Source organism: Ctenocephalides felis, unplaced genomic scaffold (assembly GCF_003426905.1).
Source record: "Ctenocephalides felis isolate EL2017-DRISC unplaced genomic scaffold, ASM342690v1 CF-g0.4_SCAFFOLD_01886, whole genome shotgun sequence".
Lineage (NCBI taxonomy): Eukaryota > Metazoa > Arthropoda > Insecta > Siphonaptera > Pulicidae > Ctenocephalides > Ctenocephalides felis.
In genome coordinates this window covers 67,773,068-67,790,366 of record NW_020538040.1, presented here as the reverse complement: position 1 = coordinate 67,790,366, position 17,299 = coordinate 67,773,068, and the positions used below count along the sequence as shown (strand labels likewise).

At 28.2% G+C, this 17,299-nt stretch overlaps 3 protein-coding genes across 3 annotated transcripts; 2 read left to right on the top strand and 1 right to left on the bottom strand.

Moving 5' to 3' along the window:
- The first annotated feature begins 857 nt into the window (after window positions 1-857).
- LOC113375248 lies at window positions 858-5,017 on the top strand. The gene is made up of 3 exons (XM_026615192.1): window positions 858-979; window positions 2,743-2,947; window positions 4,898-5,017. The coding sequence occupies exons 1-3, from the start codon at window positions 858-860 to the stop codon at window positions 4,976-4,978; spliced, it is 408 nt and encodes a 135-aa protein (XP_026470977.1). The 3' UTR covers window positions 4,979-5,017.
- A 2,006-nt stretch (window positions 5,018-7,023) lies between these two features.
- Window positions 7,024-11,687, bottom strand: LOC113377725 (ADP-ribosylation factor-like protein 3). The gene is made up of 6 exons (XM_026618135.1): window positions 11,601-11,687; window positions 11,307-11,435; window positions 9,675-9,806; window positions 9,110-9,212; window positions 8,109-8,242; window positions 7,024-7,149 (listed from the first exon to the last, which is right to left on the bottom strand). The coding sequence occupies exons 1-6, from the start codon at window positions 11,601-11,603 to the stop codon at window positions 7,108-7,110; spliced, it is 543 nt and encodes a 180-aa protein (XP_026473920.1). The 5' UTR covers window positions 11,604-11,687; the 3' UTR covers window positions 7,024-7,107.
- Window positions 11,688-12,113: 426 nt separating this feature from the next.
- Window positions 12,114-14,466, top strand: LOC113375247 (ultraviolet-B receptor UVR8-like). The gene is made up of 4 exons (XM_026615191.1): window positions 12,114-12,483; window positions 12,782-13,028; window positions 13,475-13,550; window positions 14,038-14,466. The coding sequence occupies exons 1-4, from the start codon at window positions 12,114-12,116 to the stop codon at window positions 14,464-14,466; spliced, it is 1,122 nt and encodes a 373-aa protein (XP_026470976.1).
- Window positions 14,467-17,299: the final 2,833 nt, after the last annotated feature.

Sequence of the window (17,299 nt, the reverse complement as noted above, 5' to 3'; positions counted from 1 at the left end):
ATAAACATTTTATTAGTTTCTATAGTTATAGAATTAACTGTAAATAATAATAATGCATAATAGTACTAGCATTAAATGATGTGTGTGTATCAAAGCAGAAAAAGGTTTATATAGTACAGTTACTAAAGTGTTATAAAGATCACTTGACGTTGATTATTAACAGCAAATGCAAGGCAAAGGATTACACTGCGTGACAAAAATGGCACTTTTGTTTTATTCCGCAAACTTTTTTTTAAATCCACTTAGAATTGCACGCTGATTTCAAATATTTCATATGCTCTCACGTGCTAGTAATGTAAGGTTTTTCCATAACAGATCAAGTTTTTTAACTACCTTTATTAGTCATTTCGACTATGATTATCGTAGTTTAACATATAACCAAGAGTTATTTGCTGTTTTCGGTGTGGCTTCGACTCTAAGACGTTGTATGCAAAATCCAGATAGTTTTTGTTACATCTGACGTTAATATCTTTTTGACAAATACCCGGAAACCTATGTCGAATTGTGATAAGACATTGTATTTTAACCACTTTAAAACTGATTCGGCAATGAAGATAAAATATAAGTTTCTCATACTATGTAAAAAATTGCGTTGTGTGTTTAAATATCAATGGAATAGAAGCGTATGGTCATAAACCACGGCTCCAATGATACTGGGATCTAATAACGATCAGCTACATGACCCCTATCCATGCCAATGATGAACAACTTAAAACATCAACATCTTCTGCCTACCATGTGATGTATTTAAAGACCAATGTTATAAGAGAAAACAGAAAGAGTTAAAAACTCATATGTTTGATGTAATGGATTTCAATTCATCATCCGCAATCTAATTTAGAACGGTTTTTTAGAAAATGTGGAAAGTGCTAGCAAAGAGCAGGGCGAGTGAATCCACCAAAACATCAGGACTTTGGAAGAGTGATATCAAGGAAGGTGGGACGGCCACTGACAATTGTTGGGGCTCACGACGAAATCAGTCAGACCTTATCCACGTTATATTTTATTGTAATTTGAGTAAAACTAGCACAATGATATATCTCGAAAACTAAAGCTGTTAGCAACGTTCTGTCAGAGTCTTCGAATTACTTGAAAATCATCACAACATCTCAGGATTTTTTTTACTGTCACGCAGTGTTAATATTATCTTACAACTTCAGAGCGTATCATTGATAAGTTTGAATTTTTACATCTTCTCCATCCGTTCAAAATTGAAAATCAAAAGTACCTTACAAAAACTTTTCGATTTGATAGAATCCTGACTGTTTTGATGCCTAATTAAATAACGGTTAAACGAAAAAATAGAGTACACGCAATATCATACCTATAAAAAACTATTTATAAATATTTTTTCTAAAATAATTTAAAATATATAGGGATAAATTATAATGCTGAGAAAAAAAAGATCAGTTTTGTTTATTAATGTTTGTTAACCGTACGTATATTATTTTGTGTATTTTTATCATGTAAGTCTATTCAAAATCTTTCTAAAATAACAAATCGTTTAAGATATGTTTTTATCTATCAATGAATTATATATGTTATGAATGCCATCACACTTTGCTTCATCATTATGTGTGCAGATGTAATCAAACTTATTTTAAAAATATACTCATATTTTCCTAATGCGCGCATTGTGGTGTGGGGCTAGCAATTTATAAACTCGGTTTCGACCCTCGGTCTGCTCGATATCAAGCAGTATGATATCAGATTTTATTTGAAATCATGAATCGAATCTCCCTTCTCAATAAGATCTCAAGCCTAAAAACTTGAAAATTTGCTTTCGTGGGAATCACTCCACAAAATATTAGATGTACATATCTAATATAATCGCCACACAATGGCTTCGCGGACTGGTTAAACGCTGGGTTGCTTTTTCGTGAAATACTAGGCATCAAACAAACAGTTTATACCTAAGCAGAAAAACTACAAGTAGTACTATAGTAGTAGTTCTACAAGTGGTATAGTAGTAGTAGGAGAGACTGCGTATGGTTGTGCCACTTTTTTGATAAGCGATAATTTTGTTAATTTTCCAGTTTCCTAGAAGAATAGTAAATTAAATGGTAATTTAAACATTTGCCTACGTGTAAATACATAAATACTATGTATTTGTCATAAAATGACATCTTACAAGTCGAAGGCGAGTGTAACAACCGTTCACACCCCAAAATAAAAACAAGAAATACTTATATACGTAGTAATATGTAGTAAGTTTTTGTTCTTTTGGCGTGTGGACGGTTGTGACATTCGACCTTTTCTTGTAAGATTTGATTTTATAGCAAATGTCACAACCGTACCCACAAAATTTGTCACAACCATACTCAACGCACACTTTTAAAAACAAATCATTATTATGACTGAGCTAAATTATCTAAGGAAAAACTAATTGCTGCAAAATATCTATTGAGTTCAACTTACAGAAAAATAACAAATTGATCTATCTGTATACTAATTCGAACATGAAAACTTAGTTTTGACTCTTTAAAAGCAATGCAGGTATACAGATTGTAGGGGGTTGACTCAATGCAATAATGGAAACTTGTTCCGAACAAACATACTTCATTGTTCTCTCTATTATGATGACTGTCACTACCGCAACCTGGCACAACCGTACCCAGTCTCCCCTACTACAAGTAGTTTCGAGCAGCTTTGATTGCTGTTGAGGAGATATAACAAATATCTCCTTATTATGCGATTTAGAAACAAATTGAACTGTTTAACATGTGAAACGTTATTTTTTAGATACGCTGCCGCTAATCCTGAATGTGCATCCTATGTAATGTGCGAATTGAACGCTATAGAGCCGCGAGATACTTCAGGTCTGCCTACATTCAAGTCCGGTCTGACGAAACTTAGCAGTTTTGCGGCCGCGTGGTTCCTCAGCTCCGAAACAAATAACAGTTTCTTCACGCTGTATGCAGCCGCGAATATGCCGACTAACTGCCAGGTAATATAAAAAAAACATTGTTAAATAGTTTATATAGGGTAGAGCAAGGCTCAAAGGTCCACGAGTGAAAGTGTCCACCACCATTATTTCAAAAGCAAGATGAAGAATATTTTAACTATGCTATTTTAAAGTATAAGGCAACAGATTTGTAACCAGCCATCACCTTAATTCTAAAGACATCGCCAGCAGAAGATAAACGACCATGTATCAATATTAATAACAAAAGTAACTTTTTTCGTTGGTAGATTTCTTGGCTTTGAGCTCTTTTATTTAGTTTTTTATATCCGAATATAGTTTTTAAGTATATTATTTAATTGTTTTACAAGATATATTATTATTTTTAAAATAAATTAAACAGCTTTTTTATATACTCTCTATAAAAGCTTACGTGTGGGTGAGGTACAAATGACCAACTAAATCTTTACACTGCCAAATGGGTAATAAGAAAATATTAAATGAACTAACAATAAATAAGAGAAAAAGATTATCAAGTAAACTAAGTTAAAAAAAAATGCTATTTTACAGGAGATATATTAAATTAATAGTTGTTCCAACTCTGCTGATAATGACCCGGTCAATTTATACCTAAAATCAGGGTGAAAGTTACAATAATTTATATTGGGCTGTAACTTGGTAATTTTGTTTTAAAATACAATTATAAAGGTAATCTCAAAAGTTCTCATCGTTCCAGTGCGAGCTAAAATATTGGCACAAGATCAAAGGTCAAAAATAGATTTTTTTGCGATTTTCAGCTAAATGGTAATTGTTTTAGCAAAATTACCTCAGTCAATATTGTAGAGCTTAAAATTATTTACAAAAAATGTATTAATACTTTTTTTCCTCAGAGCTGAGATCAGAGTTTAAAAGATATATTACTTCGAAAACCACCTACGAGGTAGTGTGCTTAACTCGTTTTTCTTTTCTCGTGGTTTTGCCAGTAGACCTATTTCATAAACTCAATATAAATAAATTAAAAATTAAACATTAGATGAATTTGTCATCTGGCTATTCCAATTCACCCTGACAATGGGGTAAAAAGGTACAGATGATATATTTAAAAAAAATAGTAAAAAACATGTTTCTGGAACTGGAAATTTTACCGATGGGAGCTTGATAGTTGTTTGTTCGATACCTGTTATGTGTTTTATTTAGTTTAGACAGTATAATTGCTGAAAGTCAAATCGGACCTTTGTGCCCCGCTCTACGCTATTTCAGGTTTATATTTGTTATCTTTAGTAAAAGTACAGTGTAAAAGAAGAGGGATCGAAAAGTTATACAGTTAGTAATACGTTTCGCTGTTTAATACAAGGAATTAAATTATTCGATAAGCCTATTTTATTTATTTACGTAACACATATTCTTCTACTCTTTGTGTGACCAATCCGCCCATAATAAAATTGATTGTCGACAAACCAGGTAACATTAAGCATTAACTTCAAAATTTTAGCTTGAGGTTATTTTCAACCCTTCTCTTAGTCGACAAGCCATGGTTGATTTTTATATAAATTTAGTTCCATCACACTTTTATATATGAACACCTTTTTCTAATCTTAAATGTTACATTTATTAATCTTATTCATATAAGTTTTATATAATACTTATAATCGACTGCATATTTTCATTTATTTATATAATACTAATACTAATCAATACTACGAAATCTTATTATTATATTTGAAAACTCATATCATTTATCTTTTACAAAATCAAAAATAATATTTATGGAATATTTATGTCATTTGTGAAACAAATAGAGTTCCAAAATGCAGTATGGATTATATTGAGCATAGAGAGATGCTATTTATAAAGCGAATGTGTTTAATTTTTATGATTTAAATCTAAACTATTTTTATAATAAAATTAAACTAATTTTTTATAATAAAATTAACTGCTATAACTTTTCCATTTTAACACAGCACAAAATGCACTTATTTTTATAACTGTTTTCAGAAAAAATATCCAGTAGACTGTTCCGACTTCCACGCAGGAGAAGAAAGAGTAACCACCGAGTATTTCCACAATGAACTGTAAAGACTGATATAAAATATAATTGATTCAATTCTAATGAAAACAATACCTATTACAAAGATAGAATTGATTGAATTATTATGAAAGCTATAATCATTACCATTGAAGTCATGTAACTGTTATACATCTTTGAAAAAAAAATTAATAATCCGATACAACTATGAATATATAGTCAAAATCTGAAATTTATCTTAATATAAAATATTTTATAAACAATAATCTTAAGTAGAATATATTATATTAGAAAATCAACAAAAAAACAAGCGATGATTTAGCTGAGTTAATTTAATTTGTGATCACTACTTAGTATATAAATTTAGTTTAGAATTTAAATATAATATTTTTAATATATTAGTGCTATATATTAATAATTTATTCAAATATTTTTTATGAATTTGTAATATATTGGCGTTGGCTACTAATATTGTTTTATAAGTAAAAATGTTTGCCTTATAATCACTTAACTAAATGTGACTTGAATATTTTTGTAGTGTATACGCTATAAAATAATTATGCTACTAAAACATCATTTCTGCTAACTTTAATTTTTATCAGATATGATATGTTTTAAAAAACATCACTTGCAAATAATCGGATAATAGGGATGTTTAACAAAATATACAGAATCTTGGCAATAAATTGTGCTTCAGGTGACCTTTCACTGTTATTTTTTGTTACCTTGGAAATCTGCTCAGTAGTAAATAATTAATAACATAAGTATTAATTAAAATATATTAAGGGCCACTTCAAGCTCAATTGTAAATATGGATAAAGAGAACATATGCATAAAAATGATTAATGCTGTCTAAATATAAAATTAATATTCAATTAAAGGCACAGTATAAAAACATAACTCGACCTTGCATTTACAATGAGCAAAAGAAATTTTATTTTAGTATAAAGATTTGAAAATAATAAATGTAAAGCATCATAAAAATTATAAATTTATAAATGTGTATAGTAATAATTTTTATAAAATAAAAAAAAAAATCTATTTCTTTGTGTCAGTTTTTTAAGATAGAATAATATAATTGATATGCATTTAACACAGAAATGGAACAAATAAATTTTTCAATAATTTTACTACAAAAAATAGTTTGGGTATTCAATTTAAACTTACTACTTCGAATTTTTTTAATTATTTAAGAACTGTCGGATGTATAACTAGAATAATGCACATTCTGATACATATATTCTAATTTTATGAGCTATATTTAAAACTATTAAGCAAGAATAAAAATGGCAGATAGTACACAAATTTATTTAATTAGGCAACGAAATATTCAAAACTACAATAATAGCTTTCAAAAATTCTGTTAATTGTTAATTGAAAGTAATAAAATTTTACATGAAATGTGATTATATTTTATGAAGTACATATAACTGAATACGAAATTAACAGAAAGAGAATCACACCATAGTAAACAATATACTCGTATATGTAACAGATCTTTTAAAATATCAAGTACTGTTACCCGCAACCAACAGAAAATTAAGTTTCACGTTTTAAAAAAATGTTTTATGTAATAGCTTTTTACAAACCATTACTACTATTGAAAAAATCTTCAAATACTAGAACGTCTTTATTTTACCATCTTATTGGATTTACATTGACATCTCACATGCATATTATCTGTCATTATCTATTCCATATAAAAATATATTCTAATTTAAGTTTTTTTTATAAAATTTTTAATCTTAATTGTAAATAGAAACTAATAAAAATTACTTTAATTCATTTTACCAATATAGAAAACTTACCACAAGGACTTTTACCGCACACTAAAAGTGCATATATATATTCATTTACTAATAATAAACTTGTTTATAAAGATGTCACAATAATAATTTACTATTCTTTGTACAATAAATTACTATTAAATCATTAATAAATTGGATATAATAAAAACTGCATATTACATAATTTAAGATAAACACCAAGCACGGTTTTGATTTAAAATGGAAACACATTGAATCAACATTTTTCTCACTTTTTCTACATTAACAATTTTTCTATACTCACATGGGCTTTTAAAATGATCAACAATGTTTTGTACAATTTAGAATTTGGTTTTGGAGTTTTATGTTAATTGCAGCAGCAGTATAAATGTAATGCTTTTTGGAAGAAAGTATTATTTACGCTTAATATTCTTGAAAACCCATTCCATGCCATCCTGCAAAGCAAAATTTATTGAATTGAATTCATTATAAAAAGTGATATTATATTGAATTACAAAAAAAAACAATAAACAGAAAAATATTTTAGGACGAATTTAAAATTATGCAATTAACTTCGATTTAAGAGTATTTAAACCCTTTGCGGTCGGCAAGAATTCGTCGTTTACCCGCCAGCAACTCGACGCGAATTTTTGACGCAAACTTGCATTCTGTAAACGTTAAATTAGGCAGTATATTTTTACAGTTAAGTAAGGAATTGAAATGAAATTTCTTTTATGTAAATGTGAACATTGAAGAACATATATTTGTAAGAAATATCAAAATTTATTTCTTATAATTTTCTACAGTATGGTAAAGTTGAAAGCAAATTTCAAAATGCATATCGAGTTGATTCCAGTGTCGATATAATTAGTTATTTTTAACACTGTATATATCTTTTTTGACTATTTATGACAATAAGACAATAAATAAGCGGAATAAACTTAACCCGCTGAGAGACACAAATCGCTTTATTTAGATAGCATTTTAAAATTTCTTACAAAACAATAAAAAGGTCGCGCAAAGGATTTGCGAATTTTCCCACGCATGTGTAGAATCTTGGTAAAAATAATTTTAAAAGTCTTTTCTCCATTATATCTTCAACCAGTTTACGAACAACACATATATTACACAATATCTATTTGTGATTTTTTGAAGTTAGTATTTTGTGAAATATTGTTCACTTACAAGTTTAATGTTTATATTAATTATAAATTAAAATTATAATTATATAGTGTAGTGAGTGCATTACCATATCCAGATATGATGGATTGTGACATAAAGCCACCACAATGTACATAAATGTTATATGCATATCAGTTTGGAATATGCACTACTACATTAAATATAATATGTAACCATAGGTGACGCCATATAGTCGCCATCTGACCGCAGAGGGTTAAAATTGACATAGTACCTTGACACCAGCTCCTGTTAGTCCTGAACTTGCTTGAATTTGCCACGAACGATCTTTTAGTTTGTGAAGATTCATCATCTCAGCGATCTCCGAAGCTTTCATGGCAGTGTCTAAATCTTGCTTATTTGCAAACACTGCAAAAATTATAAAATTATATATTAATCATTCATGATGAGATTAGTTTTATCACATTTTAATAATTTTGATAATAATCACCAGATGAAACGATGACCAGTGGTCAGTGATCACATCAAAAGTCTCAATCATAGTTTTAATTTTGATGTTGCTATAATTTTATATCAAGAGCCGAATACACCACAGAGACGCTTTTTGGAATCTTACTTTATACAATTATACAAAAATAGTATTAACAAGAGGAATGATACTTCTTTACTGTGTGAAAATTATCATAAAATAATTAGGATAATTCTAATTTAGATGTAAGTCACCATATTACACCATATTACTTTATTTTAAATTAGTTTTATTTATTTGTTTCATTATCACATAGTTTAGTTATTTTATATTCTCTTTAAAATTGTCGTCCACTGAAGAGAATTTCTACAATTTTTATTTGATGTATTGCCCTCAAGATTTAATCTCACATATTTCAACATCAAAATTATTAAAATATTTTAGAATATATATATATATATATATATATATATATATTTATATATATATATATATATATATATATATATATATATATATATATATATTCTAGTAATTTATATTTATTTTGTTCAATTAAGTAATATATTTATATATAAAATTTAATTATTCTGTAAAATAATCTTTTTAATTATATATTAATATATTTTATATGTATTTATATATATTATATATAATAAAATATTTATATTATTATTAATTATTCCGGTATATATATATATATAAATACATATATATATATATATATATATATATATATATATATATGTATATACGAGTGTACGTATATAAAAAGTTAATAAATTAAATAAGAAAACGTGTTTTACCTAATAGAGGTACTCCCTTCAATTTTTCATCAGCTAAAAGATCATATAGCTCGTCGCTAGATTCTTCTAGTCTCCTACGGTCAACGCTGTCAATGACGTACAACTAAATAGTATAACAATGAGAACGACTTTAGTACATGTACACACCCCCCCCCCCCCACACACACACATATATATATATATATATATGTATGTATGTATATGTATAAATATGGATCGTAAAGTAGATTTTTATACATTTGGACAAGTCATTTCTTGTATTATAAATAAATATTTTATTAAATTATATATTGGCCGTTCTGGTCGAACAACTTTTGTCATATTTCTGGTAGTTGCATAATTTGGGGATCATAGAGTTTTTGGTCGCTATTGGCATAAAACGAAACAAGGTGCTTTTTGACCTCCTCATTCGAGGTGAAGGTTTTGCCACCTAAAAACTTGTTGTTATTTGCTAGTTTTTCAAAGCAATCGCGCTGCGTAGCTGTTTTAGAGACAAAATATCAAAGTGAGTAACTACCCTACGGAATGTTAACATAATTGACTAATTATTGTTAAATGTCATTACCAGAACATCAGTGTTTTCGTAATAATTTCGCCAATAAGGGCGAATTTTACTCTGCCCTCCAATATCCCAGACATTTAATTTGTATCCTTCGGACGTAACAGATTTTATATTGAATCCGGCAGTCGGAGTTACCTGAAATGCAATGTTATATTAATCTGAATAGAACTATACATACCACATTTAAATTAAATAAACTTCACAGATAAAAGTATATATATATATATATATATATATATATATATATATATATATAATATATATAATATTATTATTAAATACTAATCAACTAATCTCACAGGCCTTCTAGAATCAAAAATATTTTAGTTGATCAAGGAGATCTGATAAATAACTTTTAATTTTTAACATGTTAAACAATTATTTTAATTTAGAATTATTGAAATCAGTTTACATTTTTTTTAAAAAGCGTCAGTTTATATCTTATACTGTTAATTGTAATAACATTTTGTAATTTTAATAAAACTTATTTGCGCTAGAAAAAAATTGCATGAGGGCGCTGAGGACCCTAGGACCGACCTCGTCTATATATATATATATATATATATATATATATATATATATATGTGTGCGTGCGTGTGTGTGTGTGTGTGTGTGTACAGTGCTGGACTTACAGTAGGGGCAGTCGGGGCTAGTGCCTAGGGCAGCAAAACTTGAAATGTGAGAAAAAAATTCTATGCAATATAATTAACTTATTCTCTTTATTAATATTTTTATTTCAAGCAATACAATTAACAAAACATAATAAGATTGTAATGCAAAATTTGGATTCAAATAACCGATTATTAAAATTCAATATTTTTTATTTCAAATTTTGCGCCGTTAATTTGAATGCATTATGAGCTTTTTTCCTGTATCTTTGGAATAGCTAGATCTGCCTTGGCCAAAAACTTATCAACATGTCTCCTTATCAATAAGAATCATATGTTTTTTAAATTATTCCAATCGGTTGAACCGTGGGTTCTCAGAATAGTCGTTGAAAATTTGTATGCGCGCCAAAATGCTCAGAAACCTTCGAAACGTAAAGATGTACATTTTTTTCATTTTCCATTTTTTGGCGATTGCGATAACTTTCCCTACTGGAAGTTTATCGAATGTGCCTGTGAAGAAAGTCTTTAACGCAAAATTTATAAATCTTATTGTTAGAACAAATATGATTATTTTGTTATATTATCGTAGTATGAAATGAAATAGTTATTTTAATTTTAGAAAAATGAGTCATAAAAATTATGTAAGTAAAATTTCAGGAAGGGTGCGGCATATTTATCAGCGCCTCAGGATGCCAAATTTCCATGTCCGGCCCTGTATATATATATGTATATATATATATATATATCCTCAAGATATATATATATATATATATATATATATATATAGTACATGTTCGCCGCCTGTCTTGGATAATTTTGTTGAAAATCGAAGACAACTTTTATAAATCATTTCAATTACAATTTACAATTTACTACAGCGGTCAATTCCAAGCTTTTTAGTATGAATATAAATAGATATATATTATGTGAACATTGTTGATTATTTTTCTAGACTTTGCCAGAGTATCACAGAATTATGATAAAGTCAATAATTATTGAATTATCAGATAGTATTTAAAAAATTTACCTCAGTTACTTCCTCCGATGCCAAACGTTTCAGTATCGTAGTTTTTCCAGCATTATCTAAGCCGAGTAACAAAATTCTAATTTCTTTATCAGGAGATGATCTTAAACGCCTTAATATTGCAAGGAGACCCTATCAAAGGTAAAAAAGATTCAATTATCATGAAGCATTTCTAACTTATGCTCGACAAACAGAACCAGTAACTATGGCAACAAGAGTAATACAATTAAAATTTGCTTCATTGAGATTTATTGATTGTAATACTTTAAAATACATATCAATTGTAATAGTACTTACCATTCCTATTGTTTCCACAAGCTTTAGGAACACAACTATATTTTAAAGTAGCAGTTCAAACTTTTAAAACCAGGAACTCTAAACATTAGCACAGCCACATAAAATATATTGGCCAAGCATAACCAACCTTATCAAAATAAATAGTTTTAAAATTATTTACTTATATTTTTTATTATTTATTAAAATAATTTAAATAAATAATATCGATAATTTTTTGTGTCAAAATTTATTTAAAATAGTATTTATATATGAATAAAATTGATATTCTCTTCTTATTGAAATTTTATGTTATAGCGTTAAGTTGGATATGCAACGTTTCAATGCGCATATCGCAAGAACTTCATAGTTTTGGAAATGTCATAACAAGTTGTGATAGTTTTGCTTAAGAATATAATATATAAAATTACATTGTACTAATGTACCATTTTTTATCGTTGTATTTAGGATTATATTTATCATTTATTAAAACCCAATTGGGTTTTATTTTGTTTATTCATTGAATCAAGTTTAACGATGAAACTTTTATATTGTGGATTTAATGGCTTCAAACAAATTCCTCATGAAAATATTATTATTTCAAAATTAAGTACCGTAAACTTACACTGCTTGCAGGAATCAGAAGATCTGAATATTTCGAAGAAGCAAATAGAAAATATTACCCGAATTGAAATATTTCTTCATTGGTCGTACAATGTATTAATTATAAATAATAATATTTATAAATTGGGTTATTGCAACAGTTCACAAAAATCATTAAACCAAAAATTACGGATAAACAACAATAATCAAGTTACAGATATTTTTTGTAAGGACGATGTGCTAATACTTCTCGATTCTGATAAAAATGTGTTTGCATATAAAAATAACAGTGAATATGAATTAGGTATGTATCTTAAATTGTGATTCATCAGTTCTTTGTTCTGTATTAATTGAATCTTGTTTTAAAATTTCTAACTGGTGACTAAACTAAAGTTATGCAGAACAATTTGACAATGATTTAAAATTCTTAAATAAATACATAAGAATATGGTTAAATGTGAATATTGTAGCTGGAAACTAAATTTAAGAAATTGTTCAAAACACTTGAAGATTTATTTAGACCTATTCTGTTAGTATAAAATGTCTGATTTGGTATAAAATCTCTCATCCTAAATATTAATTTTTGCCTTTAATTATTATAGAAACTGTATCGAAAATACATTATAATAAATATGTCACAAATAATGTACCTTGCAAGTCTGAAGTGGTGCAATATTTATGTGCGGGCCATTTTCTTACTGCTATAGTATCTCTAGATAATAATTTATACAAAACTCCAAAAGAGGCACGGGCAAGTGTAGATGGAACTGTTATTGATATATCTAGTGGTTTCGAACATACTTTATTATTAACGGCAGAAGGAAAAGTATATTCATGGGGCGTAGGAAGGTAATTTACATAAAATACTAACAAGTAATTACAATCTTGCGGCATATTTAAAGCTAATATTATTCTAAAGATGAACTTACTTACTTATGTACTTGTCACATAATTTGATAGGCTTATTTTGATAGTAATTTCTGTTGTTATATTATAGAAAGAAGTAGAATAAACTATTAACTAATTTATTTAGATCTAACTATTAAGTCAACTTTGTATTAGAACTATTTTATCTTATTTTTTTATTTCAATTGCACAATATTAATTTTAAAATAGAAAATGGTGTAATTTAATAATTGATGCCACAGAGCATTCTTATTATACAATCTATAATGTTGAATTATTCAACATTTGAAGAGATAATTTTTTATGAACAGCATTTTTTAATCTTGTATAAAATTTATAAATAAATTAAGTGAACACTTTGTTTATGATGGATCATATTATATTCTCAGCCGTGGCCAGTTGGGACATGGAGAAATATCTAATGAAAGATTTCCACGCTTAGTAGAAGCATTAGATGGAATACAGGTAGTAAAAAACAGTTCATTAAATGAAACACAAACTAGAAACAAAGATTAAAAAAAAAATTCATCAACTAATATTCACCTTATATCTACTCTAGATGATTTTTGTATCACTTTTCTAGTCAAATTTTTAACTTGTGCAATTATTTGCTTTCCTTGTATAATGTACTTTTCATAAACTGCATATACTAAACATAATTTTTATACAATCTTTAATAACAAATGTAAATTTGTGTTTTTATACACCAGCTTCTTAAATTTTTAGGACAATTTATGTAATAAATATGATTCAATGTAGTAATTTTATATTGTGAGATTATAAAAAGTCCGTGTTTTAAAAACTGCTTTGTGAAAAAATAATAAAAGTTTCATAGAGCAAAAACATTTTTAATAATTTGAATTGAATAGTAGAAGGAATTGCTAGTTTTTATTTGAAATTATTTTGATATGAGATTACATTATCTTTTACATATATATTTGATTTTCCGCAGATTTCGAAAATCTCAGCAGGTGGATGGCATAGCTGTGCAGTGGGCATATTAGGAGAATTATACACTTGGGGGTGGAATGAAAAAGGACAATTAGGATTACCTATTCCTAAGAGTTCTTTGAAATCTTTACAAAAGTCAATAGCTACAGAAACTGATTCATTCAATGCTATGTTTACTCCTAAACTAATAACATTCATAGATAATGAATTTGAGGTATTTCAAATAAGTAGTGGAAACCGACATACAGTAATATTAGGAAACGACATGAAATTGTATGGTACAGGTTGGAATAAATACAAACAGTTAGGAATTGAAGATACCTCAGATGTGATATTACAGTTTTGTGAAATACCAAGCACAGGTTTCATTTTAACAAAAGATATTAAATTGAAATGTGGACCTTGGAGTACAGCATTGATAGTGAAATAAGAAATATGTGTTTTCTATAATAAATAAAGATATATAAGTAACACAAATGAAATTTGTATTAAATGTATTTCAAATACAACTAGAAAATTTGCATCAAAATCTTTTGTATTATTTCTTTCATCATACCCATGCTAATGATACTTTTATGCCACAACAGAATTGATTTCTAAATCTTTATTACCAATTTATTAGTCTTTACAAAATCTAGTCCTATTAAAGGTATTGCATTATCACTTATGAACTTTCAGTAAAATAAGAAAATATCCAAGAATGCTATTGGAAGTGCATTGAATATTTGCCAGAACATATAAACGAATTACTTAATAATTCTGACAATATTAAATATAAAAGTGTTTCCCATGGACCATAACAAAACTAATAGTCACTGTTTTGACTTTCGAATAACTTGAGATACTTTTTTGTGATACTGATTTTACTTAAAATCAGTGTAACAAAATCAATATATGTTAGTATACTATGCAACAAACTTTTTTCATTCAATTTTATTTCATATTATTATATTATTAGAACAGTGATTAGAACATAAGAATTCTATCAGCTATAGCTGATATGACTTAAAACTATGTTGATTTCATAGATAAACGGTTGTTACATCTCATGTGTTAAGGGCTACACGAAGATATATCATTTACGCCCAATTAAATCAACTACCTGTCAAAAAAATCGTCAAAATCGGTACAGCCGTTTTTGGAGATTAGCCCGTACAAACCCAAACAGTCAAAAATAAAAAAAAAGTTAATTTGGTATATTAAACGTACAATATTTATATATTAAAATGCATATATTAAAAATCGTACAATATTTATATATTAAAATGCATATATTAAAAATCGGCTATTTCTGATGTATTGCCACTCCAATTTTATTTATATGTTTAGATGATAGATTAGCTGGCTTGATATGCTTGAAAACATCGTGTGTTACGAGATTAATAAATGCATGGGTACCTGTAACCTGTAAGTAAGTAATTTCTATAAATATGTTTATTTCAAATTTGTTATTTTTCAGCAATCAGAACTATTAAATGTCCTATAAGCTGCATTTAGACGACGTTGTTAGATTGATTGTTTTTACTACTTGATAATGATTTTTTTATTTTTATTACTGAACGCTATTAGAAGAGAAGCCCATGGTCGCCTTTATAATTGGGATATTGCAGCAGTGCCCAAAAGGCTATTTTCGCGAAAAAACATTATCATCATGTGCTCAGGTGAAAACCGATGGCATTACTGCTGTGGAGTAATATTTGCTATTGGAACGGTTTGCAAACCCTTCTGTCACTCCCCTCCCGAACGAAAACCGAACATACCTCAGAGGTACATTTTATAAAAGTGTTCATTTCATCGAAGACGCTTGATCGGCTTACTTGGCACAGGTAATATTATATAATATATGATGCGGTATTATAATATTATCGGCATTGCCCAGATAACAAGTTACAATTTATTTTTCCAATATTATTTAATTATGTAACTCACTATAGTATTCAATGTTCGTGTAAAATTCAAATGCTATAGAATCCAATGCCAATTGCGATATTTTTTCATATTTTAATTGAATGGACAGAACGATGAAATTTGTGTGCGGCTGGTTTTGTGTACGTTTTTTTTTTGTTCGATTTATTTTTATGTAGTATGAGTCTTAGCTCTAGTTAGTTACATAGTAGCGAACGACATACGCTTCATATGCAGAATTTGATCCACGTGCTTAACCCCTTAACATACAATGCCGAATATAGCCCGCGTACAATGGCTAGGCAAAACGAAACGTAAATTGCGTATGATAATCGGGCCAGAAGCAAATATTACGCATTACGTGTATGGCCCGATACTGTAGTCGCAAGCATTACAATATATTTATTCATATAAAACTATAAAACACAAAATTATTTTTATTTTGCGCCAGATACGCTTTTTGCATATATTAATCTTTCAAGACCTTCTGAATATTTTGGCATACCATAGAAAAAATGGATGTATGTGTGTGTGTGTCTTTGGATTCAAATTTCCACGATTTGGGAGCACGGATGACGTTGACGAGGAGACGTGCTTAATAGTTTTTGGCAGAGACAGTTTCAGAGATACGGGGCAAAAACTGTAAAAAAATATCTTTAACTTGCAACTCAGTTTGAAATGTTCATGCAATAAAAATGAGATGGTCCTCAATAGAATTCAGAGTAGTATGCACTGCGATAACGTTTTGTTCTTTTCGTTTAATGAAGTAGCTCAAATATAAGCGATTATATTAGCTACATAAAATACTAACGATGAACTTTAAAATATATTCTATAATAATTTGAAAGTATTTAAAACAATCATTATTAATAATTGATACGCCGATTATTTTGAATATTTTTATTTCTCGAATGTTCAAGGGAATGCAATACCGGTATACCGCCCAATTTTTTGGCGGTATGAATACCGATATTTACCTCGAAAATATCGGTATTTTCGGTATTTAGTTGATACATCTCACACTCGAGCAGGGCCGGAATTAGAAATTTGGCGTCCCGGGGCATTGACAAAAATGCCGCCCCATCCCTAGAATTTTACGAACTTTCGAACTTTTTTTAAAGCAATCGCACTGCTTCAGCTGCGTAGGGACAAAATATAGGTGCGCGAACGAATAAACTATGTTACATAACCCATATAAATGTAAACAAAATTTATACTTATTAAAATATTTTTAAAATATCTGATGATTTGATGTGCATATGTCTTATGATCACTTTTGTCCACCAAATGTTTCTTTTTCAAATTTTTTTATTGGATCATCGAAACCGCTAAACCACCTGCCTCCCACAAATTTAAGC

Coding starts and splice junctions, on each gene's coding strand:
- LOC113375247 (XM_026615191.1), top strand. CDS start 12,114: ATGAAACTTTTATATTGTGGATTTAATGGCTTCAAACAAATTCCTCAT. Junction 12,484..12,781: donor TAACAGTGAATATGAATTAG/GTATGTATCTTA, acceptor TAATTATTATAG/AAACTGTATCGAAAATACAT. Junction 13,551..14,037: donor AAGCATTAGATGGAATACAG/GTAGTAAAAAAC, acceptor GATTTTCCGCAG/ATTTCGAAAATCTCAGCAGG.
- LOC113375248 (XM_026615192.1), top strand. CDS start 858: ATGTGGAAAGTGCTAGCAAAGAGCAGGGCGAGTGAATCCACCAAAACA. Junction 980..2,742: donor TGGGGCTCACGACGAAATCA/GTCAGACCTTAT, acceptor GTTATTTTTTAG/ATACGCTGCCGCTAATCCTG. Junction 2,948..4,897: donor ATATGCCGACTAACTGCCAG/GTAATATAAAAA, acceptor AACTGTTTTCAG/AAAAAATATCCAGTAGACTG.
- LOC113377725 (XM_026618135.1), bottom strand. Junction 9,807..11,306: donor CATCGGAGGAAGTAACTGAG/GTAAATTTTTTA, acceptor ATTGCATTTCAG/GTAACTCCGACTGCCGGATT. Junction 9,213..9,674: donor ACGAAAACACTGATGTTCTG/GTAATGACATTT, acceptor TATACTATTTAG/TTGTACGTCATTGACAGCGT.